We start from the raw sequence: 24,269 nt of genomic DNA, 5'->3' as shown, positions 1-24,269 counted from the left end.
AACTAATTGAGATCTGTCCTTATTAGTGTGTGAAATCCTGATGAACAGTTCAGAGTCCTGTATTTTGCATCTTTGTGCCTCTCCCTTCAGCATTTCTTCCCTGAACTGTTTTGTTTCTTCCTTTCAGAAGAAGGAACGATAGTGAAATCCCTCAGAAAAAAACTTCTTATGTAAGAGCTAAGGTGACTTTGGCTTTTTCCTTATTGGCACAGTTAATACAGTGTGTCACGTGGTATAACAGCACTTATCCTGCACCAGTTCAACTGACCTGACTGAGAAATCAGGTGAGCCACAGCAGAGTCTGTGGCAGACATCTCTTCCATCTCTAGAAATGGCCTTATCATGACAACTCGGAAACCCTAGTGCTGACCTGTATGTTACATACTCCTGATTTAAAAAAAAAAAAAAACAAAACAAAAAAAACCCTCTTTACAGAAAATATATTGGTGTTTGTTTGATGCTGCAGGTGAAATTTTATGTTTTGTCTCGCGTGGGGAATATCGTAAGTATGATGGGATATAACTATCAAGAGTTAGTGTTCTTGAATTTTCTGCTGATCTTGAGAGGCGATTAAAGTTTGCCTGAAAGTATGTTAAGGATGATTATCAAAAATCTCTGAACTGTCAGGTCGCACAGGGCAAGTTGGTAGTTGAATTCTGCAACGAAGTTCCACCACGTTAAAATTTTCTGTAACTGACCACTGGAGGTGTTAGCCAAAAATGTTGTGTCCGCCTTGGTTATTTTTCACTGGAACAGGTTGCAATCAAATCAGTTTGGAAAACTGGAATAATGATTTGGCCGGCTTGGTGTCGTTCCCTACCTTATCATTACTGGCAGATGTTTTGCCTCTTCATTTTCTTCCCATCTCCTGTGGATCGTGTCTTGCATATGTCCCCTTTTCTGAAGCATTGCAGATTACTCAAATTCATATGCTGGTTAGGAGAATTTGTACTGTTGCTGTCTGAGCTGGTAAGCAAGCTCGAGTGGTGCCTCTTTGTGCATGGAAAACACTATAGGTATGTGGAGCTAATAAACTGTGTCTTGTTAAAGCTAGTGTATATTTTTTCCATCTTCAGGATGTTTGTTTACTTAATTGAAGTTGTTAGTGAATATCTAGATCTAAAAAAAAAAGGCCTTAGTGTAAATTGACCACTGCATGACCTAGTGTTATCTGTCAGTGGTGCCATATGCATTTGCTTATTTCCCTGCAGTTAAGGCTGTATTTCTCCAGGAGAACTACTTAACTCTTCCTTTATATGCAAGCTGGAGCTAAAAGCCCCATATTTTAAGTGAGTAATTTAGCTCTTTAAAGAGAATGCTTTCTGTGGAAGAGATTTAGCTGAGATGTGAGGAAATTTCCTCCTTTGTCAAATTCAAAGACAAGTGGGATAATATGTTTTTCTACTCTTCATGCTTTGAAAAAAGGACTGTTCATGTGCACTTAGGATATGTTGATTTGGAAGTTTTAGGTAGGAATGCAAAATCATTGCTGCGGATCTGAGACAGATAAGGAGGGTTTGTTTGCAAGGTTGAAGAAACACACCCCTTTGAGTTAAACAAAATAGGATGCATTTTTAATATTAATGTTTAGGATGTGGGTAGGCAGTGGACTTTTTTTCCTGAGTGGATAACGTGCTTCTGATTGCTTTGTGCTATGGCATTCTAGGTGGCTGACTTGAGACAGCATCTTGAGAAGGTATGCTGTATCTTGAGAAGGTATGCTGTATCTGTAGAGCTCCTGCAGCTGTGTGTTTTTTCTGAATCCTGTTGCTCTTGAAATAACTTCTTGTGCCTTAAAAAAAGAATACCAAGTGTGTGGGCGGGTAGAGACTTAATGTTAGCAAATGGTTTGGATAAGGGCGTTTAACTAACAGATATACTCAGAGACAAGCGTCCTCCATAACACATTGACAGCCTCATCAGTGAATTTTAAGTATGTCTTGGTGTTAGTGTGTGAATTCTGGTTGCCTCTGTGCAGTCATTGTGCAAGGGAAACAGGAATATTTGAAAAGAATATATACTTGACCAATAAAGGGCAGCATTTCCTTTCTGCTTTCACTAAGCAGTTAGTGCTTTGTGCTAATCAGTACCCAGAGGTTATCTCAGGATTGCAGATGTTTTTCAGGTAATTCTTTCCCTCCCTTAATGCAGTCTTAAACCTATAGCTCTCTGAGGAATTAAGCCACATGCAGGTATTCCTTAACTGTTCTTTCACCTTGCTTTCCTAGTAAGGTAGTGGTTGTAGACGATGATAAAAATCAGGCTGGAGCATGTATTTCGGATAGCTTCATTTGTGCTTGCAATTTTTCCTTTTTGGTTGAGTGTTGATGGTTCTCCTTGCATCTTCCAAACCTGGTTTTGATAGATGGAAATTACTGGCATCTGAAGCACAAGTAGTTTTTCTCTGCTGTAGTTTAGCTCGATGCTTATATCTTACAAATACAGTGGTATAGTGTAGGAAATACAAGAAGCTGAAGCAAACCTTGTTGTGTGGAGGGTTTTTTTTTTTTTAAACTTTTCCTATATCTTAGCTTGAATTGGGACTCTGTGGTGTTAGCCATCAAGAGCAGATAGCTTTGTGCCTATATGAATACGGATCTGAGCAGCGGCTGTTCAGGTGCTAGATAGTAGAGCTAGGAGAGCAGAGGGCTATTAAGTACAATGAGGTGTTGCGATTAGGACATCGGTTTGTTTTGGTGTCTGTTCTCCTCAAGTTCAAGTTGAAACAGCCAAAAAGTGAAGTACCTATATGTTCATTTTATGTCTTGATTCGTTTCTTACCCCCCGCCCCCCAGCTTAAAATTAGAGGCGTCTTTCATGCAGTGTGACTTGATCTTTCTTTTGCCAAGCAAGCTACCTTGTGTTTGGACTCAGGTTCATTTACCCCTGCCCAAGTAAAACAGCAATGCTTGCTCCTAAGCCATTACATCTGTCCCTCTTTGCAAAAGCTCCTCTGGAGAATAGAGCCTCAGCAGAAGGGGAACATCTGAAAACTCTCCCTCTGCCAGGGAGCAATACAGATATAAGAGTAAGAGGTCGTTTTTGTGCTGTGTTTTTCCCACTCCCTTAAGAACAGGACTGGAACATCTTCTTTTATGAGAAGCTGGAGCTCCCAAGTAAATCTGTGTATGCAAGGTCTTTGGTGATCCAAATGTTTTCCTATGCCTTAAATTTACGGCTTGAACTACTTCTTTCCTTTTGTTCAGTCCTATCCTAAAGTGTTTTACGTGCAGAGTTTTCCTTTTTATGCCCTTCTGCAAGTGTGAATTGGTTTTCCTCCACAGAGTGGTGAACAGCACTTCATTGAAGTTTAAAATTAAAACTCATGATGTGATTTTGGTTTTCCGGAAGTACTCAGTGCTGTTTGGAGTCTTTATTGGTGGGAGTATTAGTCCCCCTGAAGTCAGGGGAATCAGGCTTCTGTGAAGATTGCAGTGAGTACTGCTACTCAAAAAAAAAAAAAAAAAAGAGAGGGGGGAGGGGATGGGGAGATGGGGATTTAAAAAAAAAAAAAATACTGTGCCTCCCAGCCACTTGGGAAATAATCTGGTTGAGGGGAAGAAAAAATCAGCTGCAGAAAAAGCATGTTTGCAGCTAATGAGTTCCTTGATTCAGTTTGAGTCAGGCAGTCACACAAGAGCTTGTGCTGACACAGCAAAGGGCCAGGAATTTGGACAGGGAGAAGAGATGAGGACTGCCTTTTTCGGTGGAACTATTCCTTTAAATGTCTATCAAAAAAAAAAACATTCATGTCTTTGAGGACTTGAATTGTTGAGAATGCTACAGATGTGTGAAAACTCTCATACTAAAGGGCTAGGTAATTCTCTTCAGTTACTCTACAGTTTCTTTGGATCTTGTATTTGAAAGTGTCTGGTACAGTCCTGGAAAGATAGATCATGTAGAGATTTTTTTTTTTCCCCCCCTAGCTTTAAAGCTTTGAAGATTCTTCAGACAAAATGTATTTGTTGGGTTCAGTAAACCAGCGTGTTTGGGATGGGAAGAGAAAGGGAGGATGGAAGCAGTGTTTTGTTCAAGAGTTTCTGCACTTTTCAGAATCACCGTTTCCACCTCTACGTTATTCAGTGAAAGGCAGCAAAGGGATCACACTCTGTGCTGGCTAGCGTAAAGTAGTCGCAAAGCATGACTGGGATCAATATGGTGACCATAATATGAATAACCAAGCTATCTTAAAGAGTAAGAGCACTTATTTTAACAGTTTGCTGGGTAGATGAACATATGCCTTCTGTCCATCTCAGTCAGTAACAGAAGTGAAAGTTGGCATAACAGCATGCTGGTATTTTTGGGAAGCATCAGCTTGATGAAGGATTTCCTCAGTGATAATTATAGTGGCAAACTCTATGTGCTAAACTTTTAAAAGGGCTTTTCAAGCCTGTGTGGGGGAAATGTGTATGCGTCTATACGACTTCTGTGTAAAATCAGGCTAAATGTCTTTGCATCTTTGAGTGAGCTTTTGGAAACGTACTAGTATGTGAACTGGAGTTGCGTCCTCCAAAAATCTTCCGTGTATGGCACAGCACGATGTGATGAGTTCATCTAATAGCTAACCTCTGCCAAGAGGGGGAAATATCTTCCACCCTCAGTTATTCCCAGCTGCGCGTTTACACTGCTTATGTTTTACCAGCTCTCATTGTCCCGAATAGCTGGTCTGTGATGGAGCCAGAAGGCACTAAAGCTGATGAAACGTGGGAAGGGGCGCTGAGAGCTTTCTTTCTCGAGTATGGAACCGAGCTGTTGTCAGCTCAGGACATGGCTTGTTCATGTATGTGGGACTTGATATGTCCTCTTTAGCTGAGCATTGAGGAAGAAACAGCTCTGGCAAGTGCAGTGTTTGTTATGAAAGTTACTGCAGATGCTAATTCCTCCTGTGCTTTGGGACTGCTGGGCTGTTCTGACCCACCATCGCTTTGGTATGTTTGTGTATCATCAAAACCTGGTAGCCAGCAGATCTCTGCCTTCAGTAACTTTATCAGCGTTAGCAGTTTTGAAGTGTATGAAATAGTGTCACTTAGTAAGAAATTGTTTGAGAGAATTAGATTTGAAAAAGAAGTAGGAATGTAATTCTCAGTGCATTCTATTAAATGCCTATCTTTTACATCCAAAACAAAAAAAGCTTTCAAGAATGATAGTCATCTTCAGTGGTAGTTTTCATTGTAATCCAGAGATAGGTATTGCAGAGGATGCAGCCTTTTCCAACTGTTGGAATAGTTATTAATAGAAATAACCTGAGCAGTGTCTGTCAAAACAAGTGTTCTGCCCAGTCTGGGCCATATTTAAATCCTCTGATAACCTTCTGTGATAACAGAAAGTGACTGTTTGGTTTGGGCTCTAAGTAACTTCTAATGCATTTATTAAATTTTGTCACAATAAAGCAATTTCGTTAGGCTCTGTGCAATGGATTTAGTTTGAATTAAAACGAGAGAGATTGCCTCAGGGTGCCTGTTGGTTTGGAAGGACCTTTCAAGTCAAGGCAGTGAGTGTTGTCTAGCTATACTGTTTCAGACCAAAGGTGATTTGATTTTTTTTTTTTTGGATTCTTGAATACCTTCAGAGTTTGTCTTCAGCTAAAATTAGGCTCATATGGTGAGTGCATCTTGGAATGAGAAGGGCAGGTATCTGTAACTTAAATGTTGTACTGTTCTTCTGATATCAGAGATAAAACTGAACCTATGATTCCCCCCCCCCCCCCCCAAAAAGACCCAATCAAGAGAGATGGGGAACAGGAGTTACTGAGCTGCAGTTAACACTCACTATTCAGCTAGAGGTATTTTAACCTGGCAGGTAGTCAGGACAACTGTGCTGATAGTAAATGCATTTCTGTTCTGCTATGAGGTCCTTAGGACTTCTTGATCTTGTAAGTAACTTCAGATGAGACTAGAAGTGAGCAACCATGTTGAAAGAACATAGCTAACACAGAATGTTCTCTTTGTTTTTATTCAATGTGTTTATTCCTCCTAGTTCAACCTTTCCCAACAGCTTGTTCTGTGTTAGATTCCAGACTTAGTATTGCTGTAGATGAAAGGAGTATGTTTTCATTGAACAGTTCTGTCCATAAACTTGAAGATACCAGCAAAGTAACTCCATTTAGTGACAGCTTTGTAAAAGAAAGAAAAGTCAAGTATGATATTCTGAGCTCTGCTTGTTTCCATAGCAGTTAGGATAGCTCTAGAAGTCTGGTATAAATCAAGTCTGAATTCATCACTACTAACAGCCCACCTAAATGTAAAGCTGTTCAGCCATGGAGACATGGCGATCCTGATCCAGCAGATCCTAGATTAGAATTTGGCATGGAAATAGGTCATATCAATGTACTGTTAATTGGATTATAATGCACACAAGAAAATCATGGGCTTTGCTGCTTGGGAAGGAAGTGGGGACTCTGATCTAGGAACTGGGTTATTCTGTTGAGAGCATCTTAACTCTTTGTGAGGAATGTATTTTCATTTAAACTGTTCAACAACTTCAAAAGGCTGATAGCTGTTACCTGCAGAAATTGCTTAGGCTGAAAACATTAGGCAAGTTCTTCATGTGTTTTCCTATGAGCTTAATGACTGAAGAACTGGGAGAAAAAGGAGCTAGCATCCTGCTCGTTGCATTTGGTCCTTTTATGGCTACTGAGGTTTATGTTATCTTCTGCGCACCGTGTTCTGCAGCTGAAATTGCTGATATGTGTTGCATCATATCAGATCTGAGGGAAAGCCTATCTGTATTTGAGAGCTTGTTTACAAACAGTGACCAGGGGAAAATACAGAACAGCTTCTGCTGAAGTGGGCATGTTCACTTGTTGCATACTCAATGGTGTACATACACCCATGCATGTAGATAGAGCACGGCTTCTATCTCTTAATCTCATTTGCATGCACTAATGGGAAGATGTCTTGCATTAATACCTATCTTAGAGTTTGAGAGGCACTAATATGAATATTGTTGGACTCCCACATGTAAATAATTGTACCTTATTTAGAGACTCTACAAATGCCACTTAAATAGCACATAGCTGTCCTACCGCAAGCCCTTCACAAGTGGAGGGAATATGGGCTAATTGGTTTTAAGAAGGATGCTCCCCACCACCCTCCCTGTCTCTGAATTGGTGTATTCACCGCATCTGTTCCCCATCTTAGTTGTGTTTTAGCCTAAATGCCAATTTTCTTACTGAGTTCAAGGTTCTCAGAGTAAAGATTTAGAACAGTCCTGAAATATCACCCAGTGAAAACATCAAGTACTTCAAGGGGAGAAACTTTCAAGAACGCTCTCCTACTGAAAGTTCCATTTGGACTAAAGTTGGTGGCAGCAATGTTATGCTTTTGATGGGGAAAATAACCAAGCCTTTTAATTGCTTTTAAAAAAAAATGCGTTTTCCTCATTTTTAGCTTTGTGTCAATTCTTTTTTGTTTGTTTTGGGCATTTTCTCCATAGCGAAATCTTAGGAGGTCTTCTAATAAGATAGAAAATACCTTCTGATTTGTCCAGTGTATGAATCTGCAGGAATATAGCTTGGCAGAATGGCTTTCAATGAGGTTCTGGTTTCGTTGCATCGTTGGGGCAGTGTTATATGTAGAAAAAGATTTGCTTTTCGTTTCTCCTTTTCTATGCCTTACAGAATTAAAGTTGCAAAATGAGCATAGGGCTTACGTAAACACTTCCCAAGGAGGAAGGCTCTTTGCTGTTTGGATAGTTTTCGTCATTCTGTGCCAGAATGCTACTTATTTACTAGATGATAAAACTCTGTTTAGAGGTCAATTTTATTTAGTCATAAATGAATACTTATTTCAGAAATACTTCTATACTGTGAAACTACTTTCTGTTTGTGCGTTTCTGGTGTAAGGATTAACAGACTGCTAACAGAGTTTAAAAGCGTTAGCTCATGATTCTTGGGCTGAAAGTTGAATCTTGGTTGAGACAGAGCTAGCTGTTGAAGTGTCTTGCCTTGGAGAAAGTACTATAAGCTGAATGCCTTGCTTTGAGCTTGTCTGTGCTGTCAGTGAATCCTTAGTTTTCCTTACATTCTTGGCATTGTTCTGCTAACTTTATCCAGTTGTGGGAGGGATTGCCTTCTTGCTGACCCTTGAATGATAAATCTTCTAGGAAATCGTATCGCAGTGTGAATGCTGAAATCCCCCAACTCTTACTGGGAGGAGATAATATTTATTTGAAAAGGGTTCTCCGAATATGGAGTCGTCATATTGTCCGATCCTACCAGATCCCGATAGGTCATGCGAACTGATGACTGTACTTTGTCAGCAGTGTGCTGTTGTTATGGGAGAACAGGTCTGAGTAGAGATGTGTGATGGACATCAAGCACTTTATTCTGTCAAGACAATAAACATCTCAAGTAAACATTTATCTAAGCCTGTTGCCAACAGTCAGTCTTTAAATCTTTTGGGGTTTTATGCACTCTTTTAAATTGACGTAAAAAGCTTGTGATGTGTTTATCTCTGCACTTTCAAAGGTAGCTTAATATGGATACCTTTCCAAGATACTAGTCTCTTTGGAGCTGTGGGTAACTTAGGTCTCAAGAATACCACATTAAGGCCCTTCTAAGGATTTGAATTTCATCACCTCGAGCTTACCAAAACAAGTAAGACTAAACGAACAGAAAATACTAGGTGTGGCAGAAGGGTCTTGAATGCTTTGCCACCTTAGGCTAAGTAAAGAATATGCTGGACAGAAATGAAAGATCTGTCTTGGGAGAAAGCATAGTTTTTCACCGAGGAGGAACTCGATGTTCAGCAAAATTGTTAGATAGTTGTTCCAGGACAAAAATATGCGGACTGCTAATGGAGAAGTTCCATTATCTCCTTATGGTAATAGAGCTGCAACAGGAGATTGCAATGGAGCAAGGATGAGGCAGTGAGAATAATTTTGTGATTCTAAAATGAAATGAACACTTTGCCTCAGTTTTCAGCAGAAGCACTATTGAAAGGCTGAATGCCCAGAAATGCTGCAATGTAAAGGTAAGGAATAAATACAAATTTGAATAAAAGGCAGCATATGTTAACAAAGGTAGACTGTACCAGGTGAAACAGCCTCTGCCCTCAACACCAATAGCAAAACTTAAATGGAAATTCACTAAAGCACCTGAAGGAGGTTGGAAATTTAGTCGGGCTGGCGACTAGAGAGGTAACTACCGAAATAGGTGAAGTAAAGAAGAAAACTATCTAGCACAGGAAGAGAGTAAAAGCAGATGAGGGTCATGACTTAAGATTTAATTCTTAAGGTTTACTTTTGGAGAAACTGAAACAGTTGGTTAAAGTCTCTTTTGTATTGACAAAGAACTGAATGACCTTACAAAATGCACCAGGAGATGTATGATGCTATCCATTGTGAAGTGAAGGTCATGCTTTTCTGGTATAAACAGATTTGTGTGTGTGCATTTTTTTTTTTTTTTTTTTAAAGCAATTGCCTCAGAAGTGGCAGCGGGTAAGAAGGATTGTCAGTGTCTTAGCAGTTATCTGAAGTAGCTAATGATATCAAGGAGTGATGAAAGGTATATGCACATCTGGGGAAGTAATTCCTAATGAGGGTAGATAAATTATGGTGCGGTTTTACAAGGGAGTTAGCTTATCTGGACTAGTAAGCACTCGTATGGATGCATATTCAAGAAAATTTAACTTCAACTTGATTGTGGAGGGTTCTGAGGAACCTTTATTTTTAACTTGGAGAGCAGGTTGGAAGGACTCAGCTCAGTTCAGCAAGGTGAAGGTGGGTATGAGTATTATCACCCTTGGAAGAAACGAACCAAACACAAAGCTGAGAGCTCGTAAGAGCCCAAGGAGGAGTAGATGTACATCAGGTGGTGCATAATTTCAGTGTGTCATTTCAAGTGGTTTGTTTGTTAGGAGGTCTCTCAATGAAGTTGGGCTATTTTCAATTTTTAAAAAATTCTTTCCTGTGCTCTCTTCAAGATAATTTTGGTGACCATAGAATATTTGGTAATACAGAACAGCTACAGCCACTATGTCTGTGATAAGTGATCAGGGAATGCCCACTTCCTTGATTTTTGACTAGGTTCCTAAATTTCAAGTGCTGTTCTGTTGAGCCATTTTTGCAACCTCTAAGACAGTGGAGTAAAAGAGTACACCTTCTGTGTGTGATGACTTGTGGAGCTATTTAATTCATTTTCTTTTGTTGCTCTGAAGCTGGTTTCTTCTGTCTTATTTGTTATTTATTCTGTCATTAAATAGTAATGGGAAGGCTCTCCCAGTACCAGCCATAAAGCTCAAATCAGACTCTCTAGGTTGAACTCCTAGGCACTATACTACCGTTTTTGCTGTTAAGTAGGGTATGCTTCTTGCCCAGGTAGTTCTTCAAATGCAGAAGGTTTGAAGCAGCTGTTGAAAAAGCTGTGTGAATGTTCCATCAAATGTTTCTTTACCATGTATACTGAATTGCTCATGTATCTTATCCTGGATGACTGGTTTTATTTCCACTGTTAGAAGAGGAGCCTTGTTGCTTTGAGAACTTTTAATCCTTTTGTGGATTTCTTCTGTATTCTGTTTTCCTGTGAATTAGAAATGCCAGTCTCTTCTGTATCATGTCATATTTGAGATGTTCAAATGCAATTTGTTCGTGATTGCCTGAGTTTTCAAGATACTGCATGTGACCTGTAGGGTTTTTGTCATGTAGTCCTCTAAGCTAAGCTGAAAATCCAGATGTTGCAAAATTTCAGCTGGGGACCCACCCTACTTGTGTCTCAACCCTATGTCAAGAACTTGAGGTTCTGCCTAAGGTGATCTCTTCAGGTGATCTCTCTGCCTATTACTGAAGAGAAATGCTTAGGAAAACCACGTTGAAGGGGATGGTTGATATTTTGTGTTTTTAATGAGGACTGCTTTCAGGTTTTTTTCTGATCTCAGTTACGTGAGTTGTTGGTAATGAACGTAGCTCATCTGTTTTGTTGAATAAGGTGTTAGCATCCTAGTGGGACGCAGTTTAAGAAGGCCAACCTTGACACTGTGCTCTGTGACTCTGAAAACACAGAAAATGTGTGTTTATATGCTTTGGTACAGTTGGTGACCAGTACTGCTCGATCAGCTGTAAATAGATAACAATGTGCTTTTGTGATATAAGAGTGGGAATTGTCTGATCAATTGTTAAAACGCTTGCATTTCAGGGTGCCAGAATGGGTGTCTGATCAATGGTTAAAATGCTTATGTTTCATGGTGACAGAAGCTGGGTGATGTCAGCTAAAATTTAGTGGTGGCATCTGGGATACTGGACTATTGAAATAGGTTCTTTTTTTAAAAAAAAAAAAAAAGACTACTGGCTGTTTAGTGCTTATGGCCCCACCATCTACTTCATCCTATAAGAACTGTGTTCTTTCAGATGCTTTTATTCTCCCTGCTTTCAAGTCATTTGCTTTTCACTTAGACAGCTTTAGGTGCTACTGCTGTTTGAACATACCATAGGGTAAACCAACCTTGATATGCATGTCTCTGGCCTTGGTTTTTGTTGTTGAATACTATCCCGAGATACTCTTGGGTGTAATATTTCAAGCTGTGCTAAAACATATGAGTCTTGTGTTCTTAAGCAATGCTATTGTAAGTTTATCTCCCCGAGCTGCTCTTCTAAGTGTTTAGTCTTTCACCTTCTGTGTGGGGAACATAAGGGCTTCTCTGTTCTAGGGGTATAAAATGTAAGAGACCATAATGAGAAAACGTGATTGTGTGTATGGCTTGGAGAGCTGCTTTTTTTTTTTTTTTTCCTTCTCCTTAAAGTACTGCTTTTCTGGAAGAATAGGCTAGTTTGTTTTGTTTTCCTAATTCTCAATGGGTAGTAATAGATGAGGATACTGACTAACTCATACCCTTCGTAGTAGGAGAAAATAAAGGTAGATATCTTTGAAATAAAAGCAGTCTGGATGTCTTAAGGATAGCAAATGCTTTGTTCTGAAAACAGCTAATGCAAATAACTGATAGGGCTAGACGTGAAAGCTTAAGAATAAATGGACTTGTGTTCACCTTCGCAAAACATGAAGATAAGTTTCCTGTCATGTGTTTAAAACCTCAAATCGTGCGATTTAAATCTGAATGAAATGAATTGCAGACTTGCAAGTAGTCACTTTTTTTCCTGGATGCCTATTTTTTCATGCAGGAACAAAATGGAAGTCTACATGAAAACTGTAATGTTGTACTAAAGATCTCAGGGCAGGGAGAAGTTGGAAGCCTTGGGAATGGTCTTTTTGGAAGTTAGTATTCCATACTATGCATGAGTGTAAATTACTAAGCTAAGTGATTGATGTCATTTGAGAAATTAAGCCTCTTTCGAAGCCTGAAAAAAGGTATTGAGATGGTGGGTAACGTGCTCTTCGAGGGGAGGATGTGAAGGAACAGGAGCACGAGAGGCATTGAGTTTTGAGTGAGGAAGCAAACGAATGCTCAGTGTGACTTGCTTTTAGTTGAGTGTTCAGCTTGTTAGCTTGTTTTCCACCCTCCCCATCACCCACACACGTGCAACTGTGCTCTTGCTAGCATTTCGGAAGCTGTAATGCAGATTGAGAAGCTCTGGGATATCATTTCAGTTACGTTTTTGTAAGTGAAGTTAAGTTGTTGAACAGTATGCCTGTGCTTGGTATGGTCCCTAAGTGTTCAGCATTGGCCAAGTGATTCGACGTGGTGCCTTTTATTACTTGCAGTGTAAAAATGATACAGGGAGCAGAGTAATTGTTAATGGCTATATTTAGTTTTTGTATGTGTTATAAAGTGCTGGGGGGTATACGTCTTCAGCTAAACGGCAAGGGACTGGAGTAAGTTTGTGAAGTTCTGCTCTCCTTGTTTGGTTAGAGGATTCTGTCATCCTCCGAGGGGGACTGGAAAAGGCTCAGCTCTTGAGATGAGCTTGTTTCTCCCTTTCCTGGGAACCTTGCACTTGCTTTGTGAAAGTGCGCCACGTTCCTTTTGTGTAGAACAGAATTTTTTTTTGGTTGCTGTATTATATTCTCTTTCCATTTGAAAATGTGCTCAGTGTTGTCATAAGTTTGAAAAAAAAAAAAAAAAAACTTAGTACTGGGTTATGTGCATTTTTAATGGTATGCTAAGGTATCTGTTCAATCTTTTTGATGCTTGGAAGATGGAATAATTATTCCATTGAGATATAGCCATTGTCATGTGACAGGTTTTTTTTAAAGGAATCCTTCAAGTTGGTAGGGCTATAGCTTTGTACTTGGGATAACATTTGGGTGCAGTCCCCAGGATGCATATGTACAGGAGCAGTTGCAAGAGCCTGACGGGAGTGTCAGAAATCCTGACATGGGAACAATATTTCAGTGCAATCATGGGATTTGTCCTGTGATTCCTTTCACAGACAAGAGCTTCTTGCAGAAAGTAGTCTGTGATATGTAGATGTCTGTATGATGAATTTTCCATCTATATGATGAATTTCTCTCAAGGCAGCAAAGATATCTCTGAGGTTCTTTTGATTATCTAAGTAGTCTAGATAGTAATAGTGGCTATTCTTTCTAGTCTAGTGGCTGTTCTTTCTTTGTCATAGGTGTACATGCCACTTATAGTTTGGCCTGTTCAATAGGATGCCACAAATGCCTTCCTAGAAGGATTTCTGCAGAACTTACTATTTTTAGGGAAAACTTCAGTGGATTGAAGTCTATAGAAAATATTGGTAAATGACTTGTCCTTTCAGTTATCCTCCTATAAGGATTAGCCATTAGATTTTGTTAATGTGTATATATATTGTAAACAACTTTTTAAAAAGGCTGGCTGAATAGCAGACAAAATATTAATGGAGTGGATCTGTCAGTTACCTTTTGCAGTAGAGAACTTTTGAAAGAAACTTGGCCAGCAGTACAGGCAAAACCTAAGTGTGTGTTCAGTAAGGTATTTGAGTAGCAGAAAAATTCTTTTGCCTTGAGTGACGTGAATTATGTAAGAAGCCTTGAGCCTGTTTTTAAATTTAATACTGAAGTTCTACGGTGTCAAAGATGAACAGACCTCAGAGGTACTGCTTGAATAACTTCTAATCAAAGCTGTAAAATTTGACATATTCCATAATGTAGAAAAATGATGTGGAGCATGTGAGGTAGGCTCATGTAAAATATGGAATTTTTCTGATATTTGAGTAGGGTATTTTTCCCATTTCTTTACATGTGGAAGTAAAGACTTTGTAGCAGAACATAGCTGCGCCTAAACTTAGTGATCAACTAGAAAATTCTCTTCTTGGAGATTTTAGTAGTGGAAGTGTTAGGTCTGGTCAGCTGGCTGAAGCTTGATGAGAATATTCTTGCTGCAGAGAGAATATTTGCTAGAAGTAGAGCATGTCTTTGAAAAAGACAATTTTTTTTTTTAAACAGAGAATGTTGATTCTACTAGTTTGTTCAAGTCAAAATGTGAACCTAACTTTTTTTGGCTGTTAGACCCTTGTGCACTCACTGAAGATGAGTACATGAGGTTTTTCTGGGACTGACGGGATTTATCGTGCTGTATTTGTTTAAACTAGAGAGAGTTAAGTATTTCAGGACTTGGAGGTATGACTGAGCTCTAACGATTACCTATGGAGATGAGATGTTTGCTGTGCTTTTAGAAGAGGCGTTGCAGAACAGAGGTTGGTGGGTTTGGCCGGTTTTGTGCAGAATGGATACCACCATCACCCGGAGTTGTAAGACTGTGGTACTTGGGTTTCCTTTGTGGAAATTTTCATCTTGTGTTTTGAGTGAAGCGAGGAGGGAGTGAGGGGAGGAGGGGGTCAGTCTTACTTGTCTGCTGCTGATTCTCCATCATGCCTTTGAGATCCTCTTTCTCAGGGCACAACTGAGTTTCCTAATGCTGCGGATCAGAAAAGCCTCTACTGCGGTTTGGGCTCTGCAGTGAACTAAAGCTTGGCGCTGTTACTTGCAGTGGCCTGTGGGAAACCTTGCTTAGCTTGCTAGTGGCTCACTTGGGTGGAGTGGGCATGTTATGGTCTAGTAGACCCCCTTGTGCCCCATGATGAGCTACCCACCTTGTTTCTTGAAAGCTATTCCGTTTTCCTCTTTATGCTCATTCCACCTTTATTCTTCAAGCTATTTGTAGAATACCTCCCACCCTGTGTGCCCTTCAAGCAGAGGAGGAAAAGGATAGGGTGGATGGAAACATGGTAGTTGATACTTCAGCAGTTAGGACAGATTAGTTGGTTTTGGGAGGGTTTGCTGTAATGGGTAGTGGAATTGCAGAATCTGGGGGCTATGCCATAGATATTTTAGTACTTTGTTTTTATTTATTTATTTTTTGATATGAAGGGTGTCACTTGCTACTAAGAGTAGATAGGACGGCATGGCAATAAATAAAAGGAAAGCAACTTGAAGTGGGATTTGTGAGCTTTTTGGGGGTCAGAAACAAGGTGATAGTCCTTAAAGGAGCCCCATTATGGTTAATGTGCTCCTGAATGGCTTGTTGAACCCTCTTGATACAGGGAAACCTGCAAGGCCTGAGTACCTGGAGGAGAAAGGGAGCCCCTGTTGGGAGGGGAACTCAGGGCGCTCCTGTGGCTACAGAGCCACCACTCCCCACTTCTCAGTGGGAGTGAATTTATGGAGGCCTTAGAAACCATTTGAAGTTCCAGAAGAAAAACAGGGGAGAGAGTGGGGGTGTGGATGGTATGTGGTTTTTTTTTAAAGTTAGGGACCATCTAATGTGGGTCTGTTGTGTTTGATCTGGGGGTGCAGATTGTAGGGGGTTGCAAAGGTAGGGGAGGGGGCCAAAACCAGGACTCGCTGAACTAATGGTTGGGAAAAGGAATTAAAAAAGGGAGAAAAAAGAAAGAAAAGGGGGGAAGAAATAGAAAAAAAGGAAAACATTTGAGCATGACTCCCCCCCCCCCTTGGCTGTGTGTGTTTTTTTGTTCGGTTTTTAAATATATTTTATATATATATATATTTATATAAATGTGTGTATGTGTGTCTATATATATATATATATATATATTTACTTATTTCCCAAGCAGCGAGGGGCTCGGTGCGAGAGCGGGGAGCTGCCGGCGGGGCGCTCCCCTCGCTCGCTCCCTCTCCATCCCCGCCTGCTTCCCCTCATTCCCCCCCTCCCGCGCAGTGGTAGGCGCCGGGCGCGCACGGGGTGGAACCGTCCATTTCCTGTTCCCGTGCGGGCGGGGGGGGGGGGGTGCGAGAGATAGAGCGAGGCGGCGAGCGGAGCGCAGCGTGCCGGCCGCCGCGGCGCGGGGCGGGGGGGATGGCGACGGCGGCGCGGTGAGGCGCGGAGCCGGCGGTCGCCGCCGCCATGGACGCCTACGTCCTGGAGGACATCCTGGAGGTAGGGGACGGGCCGGTGGCGACCGCCGAACAAAGCGGGGCGGCGGGCCGGGCCCCGGGGGCAGCCGGCGCCGCCCCGCCGGGGGCACCGGCGAGGCCTCCGGTACCTCTCTTCCCCCACCCCCGGGAGGGAGGGGGGCGGACCCCCGCCCCCCGAAATTTGGGGAGGAAGGTGAACGCAAGGCGGCCGCAGCGATACCGGCGCGGCTTTTGGGTGCCCGTCAGGGCTTCCTCCCGGCACGCTGTCTGAACGCTTGGAGCGGGGGAAACCTGCTCTGCGGAGCTGGCGGTGCGGGGAGGTTGCTGCACCTTCCAGCTCGGCTGTAGGGTGACTGCTTGTCCGAACTCCTCATTTACTTATTTATTTATTTTTCCCTCGACAGGGTTGTTATTCTTTCTTGATCCGAGTGTGTTAGGCCTATGTAATTCCTATCCCTCAGTTTTCGGTCTGCCTCAGTATTTACACTCTGCTTCTGTTCCTGTTGCAGAACTAATCCTGTTTCACAAACTAACTGACGTCTTGCCTTCTGGAGGGGGTGAGGGGGGTGAAAGTTGAAAATGACTACCTCAGTCAGCTGAAATATAGCATGGCTTAGAGATCTTAAAGAGACACTCCTGTGCTAAGTGACGTGCATCTGTAAGGAAGTAGCTATAATAGTTCAAGCTCTTTTTTGCTTTGTCGTGCTGTTTCCAGGTTCCCGAAATGTCATTTCATTGCCAGGTAACTTATCAGAATATTTGCATATATTTTTTTTCATTGTTACGATAAGCTGTTACCTTATTAGCTGCTGTCAAAATTTAAAATAGTGCTTTCAATGATACTTGGCATTTAGGGTTTTTTTTCTAAGCAGCCGTACCCTTGTTGCTCTCTGACATAAAATCTTGCTTATTCCATCAGTAAAAACACTTAGTATTAGTGTTAACCTCATTGTAACCCCCAGAACTGTTTAACACGTTTACAGCCACAGTGTTAACAGAATGGCTCAGTTCCCTCCGAAGAAATTGGTATGGATGTCTGGACAGGACACTTCTACCAGTATCTGCTTCTGTGGCTAGGTTTCCGTGGCAAGCTAGGAATGCCAGAGTGAACTGGACTCTCCGCCATTGGACAAACATTTTGATATTTCACTTGTCTTACTGAGTTCTGCAGGTTGCGCGTGTGTTTTGGGTTTTCTTTTTATCTATTATGTCTTTGGCACCTCTAGTATGTCAGCGAAGTAAAATACTTGGTATTTATTCATTTTAATACTTGGAGAGGCAATTAGCAAATGGATTGCCTGTATAGCAGTGTTTTGGGGTTGCATGCATGAATTATATTTTGCTCCTCAGTTTAAGATGCAGTGACTCTTCTTTGATAACTTCATCATGCATTCTTGTCCCGATAACAAGACTGGGTAATGGGGTATGTAGGTAAAACGTTCTTTTAAAGCAAGTTGTCGTGTAGCTTGTCCATCTTCAGTTGGGTGTAAACTATAATGGAATTGGTTGTTAATGGATCTCTGCTAGCAGCAGAGGTCGCTCACAATGCGTTAGAGAGGTATATAACTGTCTAGAGTTCTTATTAGGGGTCCAGAAGTCATACTCTTCAGTTAAAAAAATGTTTTAAGAGAACAGAATTTCTTATTTAAAGTGTATTGATCACAGGGGGGAGGGGTTGGGGAGAGGCTTTTCTTTCTCTGTGGGGCAACTTCTGATGCTTCTTAAAAGACGACAATGCAGAGATTGGCTTTTGCTTAAGCAGCAGCATCCAAGTCTGGCCTTTACCTTGTTGGACGGAGTTTATACTACTTAGTGACTGGTTACACTTCAAAGGATCAGTCCATACCTCTTTCCAGAACCTTCACATGACCTTTTTTTTTTTTTCCACTTCCCTGTTCCTTATAGTTTAAAACGGGGGGGGGGGCTGGGCCTTACTGCAGATTACTAATTTTGTTGATGAGTTTGCATTGAGACTAAGGTTCTAATGGTGTTAGAGGTCCTTGTTGCAAGGATTGAATGTGTGCTTGCGGGGCAAAAATGACTTTTGAGTTTAAAACAGTAGATGGTAATCAGTTAATTCTTAGTTCAAATGTTCAAGCTTTTCCTAATGCAAAGGTGACTTCTGTGGGGAAGAGGCAGTAGCAGGGCTGGATCAAAGGACGTTCTCCGTTTATTTGCTTCACTACTGAAGTCTGCAGGACTGTGTTGGAAGTGTTCCCCCCGCGAGGAGTTCTTTCCCCTCTGAGCATATAATTGAAATAACTGGTCAGTAAGTAAAATGCAGCTCCAGGCCTGCGGAGTTTCATTGAGGGTCTCAGCTGCAGTGTGTTTAAGTCTACCTCCTTTGAAGATGGCGTATGTGCAGAACTTCAGCTGGCTGTGCTTCTGCCAGCTGAAAGATGATGTCCCAGCTCTGTTTCTTCTAACTGCTTTTGAAAACCCTATACAGCAGTACATTTGAAGAAAGGGAAAATGCCATAGGGTTAATCTGTGGTTAGTTTTTGTTTATGTAGTTCTCCTGGTATATGTATCTTGGCGATACCTCTTTGCGGGCATGCAGTGTACGTGACAAGAGGGCTTTTTTCAGTTTGTAGCTGATGTTTGATAGTGGAGGAAAGCTTAAGCTACGGGAGACCTAAATGTGACCTTCAAATAGAGGCATAGACCTGGAATTGTTCTGCTGCCAACTGTATTTATCAACTGAATCATTTTATTGGTTGGCAAAAGTGGAGGTATAGCCTGTCCTGACAGATGCAGATATGGTGTATATTGTAGTATGCTGAACCCGGACTGCCAGCACACAATACAGGAAGCTTATTACGATAAATGGGTAAAGGTATATTCCATGTGTTTGGGAGACTCCAGGAGAAGAACCCAGGTTTTCTAGCATCCAGGTTCTTTGAAAGTTCATCTACGCTTGGGTTGAGACAGACAGGCTGGGGTATTATGTGAGTCTGTGTGTGATAGCTTCTTTTTTAATGACCTGAATCAAAGCGCATTTCAAAAAATTCCCGTAACTTTCTAGCTTAAGGTAAGTGACGTTAACCTTCCTTTGAGTCTTTGGGCTGCGACTTGAAGTAATCTGAACATGCTGTGAACCTTTGTTTATAGTATTGGGAATACTTCCTAACTTGAGAGAATTGTTGAATTTTATAGTAGTGCCCTGAAAAGATTTTTAGAACCCCTGAGATCCTGCCTTGGTTGCTTTGTAGCTGTTGCTGATGTCAATAAGAGGCACGATGATAAGAAAGGGTCATCTGCTTTATCTTGGATGGTAAAGCCCTGCTGTGGACAGTGGAGCATAGCTTTCATGGTGACGAAAAGCTTTATGTAGAGTGGAATCCTGCCTGAGCGCATCGGTGCCCGGTGAAATAGTAAGTGAAGGGAGAGCAAGGGAATCATTTTATGTTAAATGGTAATACAAATACTTCACATTTGGTGACCGAGGAGTCCTCTGCAGTGCAATTTTTTTTAAAAAAATCATGTGAAGGCTTTAAATATTTATAAACCTTGCAGTCTTTTGGTCTGAAGATTAAAATCACAGTTTTACTACAGTACTTTTGCTTCGAGTGCTAGTTAGCAGTTTTCCCACTGTCTAGCTCTCAAACAGGTTACTCCTTTCCCTGCTTTTTTTCTCCCAATTGGTTTGTCATCTTTCCTATTTACCTATTTTTCCTCTTTGTAAAAAATTTTTCCTCTGTGAAGTCAGCAGTGGCTACTCATGTGCTCTAACATTTGCTAGTGATCCTTTACGGTTTCTTCTATATATTCTCTACCAGAACACTTTTGCTCATACTCTTTCCAGATAATTTGGAGCACTGCTGTAATGATGCTGTGATAAAAAGGGAGAATTGTTTGGGCCGTGTACAGTTCCAGCCCTTGTGATTAATATTGGAAGCTTATGTTCCTGTCAGGCTCCAAGGTAGTAGGATTCTTCAGGCTGAGGTTTTAGAAACCCTCAGTTAATACGAATGAGGAGACCCACCGCGTAAAGACTATGGTGTGTTCCCCCCGACCCCCATGTTGAAAAGGCTTTGACTACCATGGCAAGGCAGTAAGAATGTTACGTGGAACACTGGAAATATGTGAAGACTTGGACTCTTGCCTGCCATAATACTGTTAAGTCATGAAGTTGCTTTATACTCTGAAGTAGAATTGAACTTTATACTGGGGTGCATGTTCAGCGTGTTCTGCTGAGGGCTAGTAGGACCATATGTTTTATTAGTCATTTGCATCAATTCAGTATTCATACGGTTGTATCCGTTGATAGCTAGCCATGGTTTGTCCAAAGTTTAAGAAGGAAAGCAGACTGTTTCTGTTGCCGTTTCTGGGTGCGTGACTAACTTGTTCTGAGACAAACTCTTTTCCAGGAGCTCTTTGGCTGAATGGGAGTTGAATGTATTTGAACGTGGCTTATCTAAGGTTTTGTTTAGGGAGGAAGAATAGCCTGAGGAAAAGCTGTGACATAGTAACAGAAGGGGTTGAAATTCATCAGCCCCCTGTTAGTCAGGAGGGTGGCTTGAATTCTCCTAGTCATCTATAGCAAGAACGAATGGGAGTGCTCTTAGTGAGGTTAAGCCAACAAGGAAGACTGACCAGGATGCTAGATCTTGTGCCATATCCTTGTTTGGCTAGTAGGTGATATTTAAAAGGAAAAACTCCCCTCCCCCCCCCCCCCCCCCCCCCCGGTCCTTTCTCCACCTTCCCACTACCTCCCAAAGCTTTAATCAGCTGGAGGAGAGGGGTGTGCTTAAGTCTTCCTGAGTCTACTGGTTGAGTTATTTCTTCACAGCTTACTAATCTACTGTGCAACTAGTTCACGTGTTAAAAAAAATTCTTGTACTGCCACCTTCTTTTTGTGACTCTATGGAATTGACAGAATTGTGTCAGTTTGACTGAATAGTAGTGATGGCAGTCGCTAAGGCCCTGCTAACTTGGGTGTGCTTGCAGCTTCATGAAGGGGAAAGGAAACTAGAGTGAAGCTGCCTGGCTGATTACCAAGGGCTCCTTTTGTCTAGTGCTTTCAAACAAAACCTAAGAATCTGATTTCCCTCCCCTTCAAACTCCCCTTTCTCTAATACTGCTTCCTCTGGCCATTTGTTTGTTGTTCGAAAGAAAAAGCTTGTAGTGAGCTTGTACTCCTGAGTCTTCTAGAAAAGCAGGCCCTAAATTTGATTTGTGTTACTTTGTCCCTTTCAATTAAGTTGGTAAGTGGACTTTTGTAGTGCAAGGTGTTAATTTTACAGCTGCCAGGGCTAGGGTCACTTACCTGACAAGGAAGAAGTAAAAGCTGATGGGTTTATTGTTTACTTGGTGCCTTCAGCTGCTTCTGCTTGACTTGCAGGGAGAGATAATAGGCTTGATGGTACAATTGAAAACCAGTCTTGCTTTTAGTGTTTTCTTACTTTATCTTTTTCAGTTACGGTTTGTTCTTTCATTGTACAGTAATCAGAAAATACAGTTATGTGGGAAACTTGAAGGCAATAGCTGACTTTGTACTTGGGTAACTGCTGTTGAAAAGGTCAGTGTTAGCAGCCCTGTCTGCCAGCTAATGAGTTGTTAATTGGGTAACTTAACCTCAGACCTTGCCTTCATCAACAGGTGGGACCAGATCTTCAAAGTTCTCTTTCAACCCAGACTTTTCACTGATTTTTTTTTTTTTTTGTATGCAGTTGGTTCAAACCTTGCACGGTATTTTTTCTTTTGCATTTATAAAAAAGGAAGTAGAATAAAGAGATGCTGATTATGCATGTTAACCTATTAGACATTTATTTCCCCATATGTGATGTCTTTAAATTCTGTGGAAATGTATAAGAAGGTTCTCCTCATGGCTGTGGTACTTGTCCCTCTTGTCCTGTGTGTGCATATGATCTCTTCAGGTCTTTGCTGTGCTGGAATTTGCTTGCTGTGTCTGCTGATAGGAAGTCACATGCTGTAGAATCATAACCCACAGTCAAAACAACCTGTTATATGGCCTCAGCATCAAAACTGTGGGAGAAGAAAGTGTGGGTAACTGGCTAGTATAAATACTCTTTCTTTGCCATGTTATGATCGCCACCTGCCAGTCTGTACAGTTCTTGCACAGTTTCTTCAGCCTGACTGCACTTGAGGCAACAATATTCCTGTTAACAGGTGGAAGACATGATCATCTGTTATGAATCTGTTTTAAGGAAAAAAATGTCTTGTCCCTGTTCCTCGTGGCAGATAAGTTTATAATCTGAAAATGAGCTTTTTACTAGCAGCCGCATCTGAGTTCTGAATATAGCTGAATGTAGTGTGTGCTCAAGAGGAGGGCAGGAGGGAAGGCAAAGAGACTTGATGCAGCTATTTGTATCGAGCAGGTGATATTGGGTTTATGCTCACATAAACACTGAAATGTGCTAAAGTATATTCATGGAACAGATATGATCAGAAATATTAAGGAGAGGTAGAAAGGAAACTTGAGAGAGAGACTTGTAGAAACTTGGCACTTGATTTTTAAAAGTAGAATTCTGATGCGAACAATGGGAAAGGAGGGCTCAGCTTAAAATTGCTGTCGTCCTTCTGCACTGACACCTTGATTTAAGACTTCTTTTAGGTAAGACGACGACATGGATGTCCTTGGATTAAGTCAAATACTTGTATGTTTCTTGTGCTACCTTCATAAGTCCGTTAATTGACCAGACGTGAAAACCCACGTTTCCTCAGCATGGAGAGGCTTTCAGCTGGCTATGTTAAATACAGCAAAACAAACTGTAATTCACTTATGAGGTGTGCTTAATAGCCCTTTGTATTGAAAGAAGAACTAAGCGAGTATTAAGCCTGTCAGAATTTTGACCAAATAAGTCAAAAGTATTAGAACTAATTCCATTTGATTCTCAATTCCCCAGGCAGTAACGTTGCAGATTCTTATCAGATAATGAGCTCAACTGTCTCCTATTGTAACTTTGCTTCCCCTTGCTTCTCATCAGAACAGAAGATTGGCAAAGCAGGCCATAGCAGTCCTTTTATTGAAGAAGGACTTATATTTTTAATTGTAAGTGCTAAAAAAGGAGAGGAAAGCAGCATTATATTTCAGTAGTCAGACTGTACTTTTTCGTTTGTGCTCGGCCTTTATAAGCATGGTCTAGTTTCTAGTTTCCCCTCCCTGATCCTGAGGGGTTTAAGTAGCATGCTTACTACATATATTTTAGAGGTGATAGTGCAGCTAGTTCCTAGTTTTCTGCTCAGAAGAAAATTGGGTTTGTATAGAGTGCTGTATAACTGAATGGCGTGTAGTATTTAACTTGCTTGAGATGAACACTTTTATAACTGATCTTACCTTAAACAGAGCAGTATTCTTAAGGAACCATTTTTCAGTCTCTCTTCTAGCACTGTCGTGATAGTGAATTTCAAGAAATAGTAGCATAGCTGATTTCTTTGCTGTTTAGTAACTTGGAAGTTAGGGTAGGAGGGAGGGGTAGCGGAACCTGCAGGTACTAAACAGTGGCAATTATAGTGAAAGATTTGGGTGGTAGGAAACAAAATGCAGCTGATTCACTTTCTCTGGCCTATATCAACTGCTTATGTTGGTAAAGAAATATATTTGGAAAAATGGCCCTTCTACTAATATCTCTTTACCCGTCTTGCATTCTTTTTCTGATTTCTGGTGTGCATTGGCATCCCTGTTTCTTGTCCATCCGTTGGTCGCTTAGTGTGACGTGGCTTGTCTTAAGGAGTAGCCACTTAGCATCGAGAAATGTGGGTTTCAGGCATGCGTATGGTATCTTTTTTCTTCTAGTCCCCATAATAGCATATTGCATTAAAATCAAGACAGGCACCGTATCTGCTGATGCTTCTACTGTGCCCTGTACAGTAGACAGGTGGTCTAATCGCTTCAGTAATGTGAAGGAAAAGCTATGACTGAGCCAAGCTACACAATTTCATGACTTGAAGGAGACTGTTCTGGTGTTCCTGAATTGTTTTAGATCCCAGCACCCAAGTTGATACCGCATTGCTATGCGCACACACACAGGGTTTCATTCATGCCAAAGGGAATTCT

The 24,269-nt window shown here is 41.2% G+C and overlaps 1 protein-coding gene across 7 annotated transcripts in view; it reads left to right on the top strand.

Annotated features, from left to right (window-relative positions):
• The window catches only part of ANKRD17 (ankyrin repeat domain 17), a 96,823-nt gene that overhangs the window by 5,737 nt on the left and 66,817 nt on the right, over window positions 1–24,269 (top strand). For 2 of the 7 annotated variants that reach the window (XM_068941305.1, XM_068941304.1), the window contains exon 1: window positions 16,149–16,271. The exons of the other annotated variants lie outside the window; for them this stretch is intronic. In XM_068941305.1, coding sequence (XP_068797406.1) covers window positions 16,239–16,271 — 33 coding nt within the window. In that variant the 5' untranslated portion in view covers window positions 16,149–16,238. Of the gene's footprint in view, window positions 1–16,148; window positions 16,272–24,269 lie in introns of those variants that run through there. 7 annotated transcript variants of the gene reach the window in all.

This window comes from Struthio camelus, chromosome 4 (genome assembly GCF_040807025.1).
Source record: "Struthio camelus isolate bStrCam1 chromosome 4, bStrCam1.hap1, whole genome shotgun sequence".
Taxonomy (NCBI): Eukaryota; Metazoa; Chordata; class Aves; order Struthioniformes; family Struthionidae; genus Struthio; species Struthio camelus.
The sequence above is the reverse complement of the archived record's forward strand: the minus strand, read 5'-3'. Positions and strand labels throughout refer to the sequence as shown.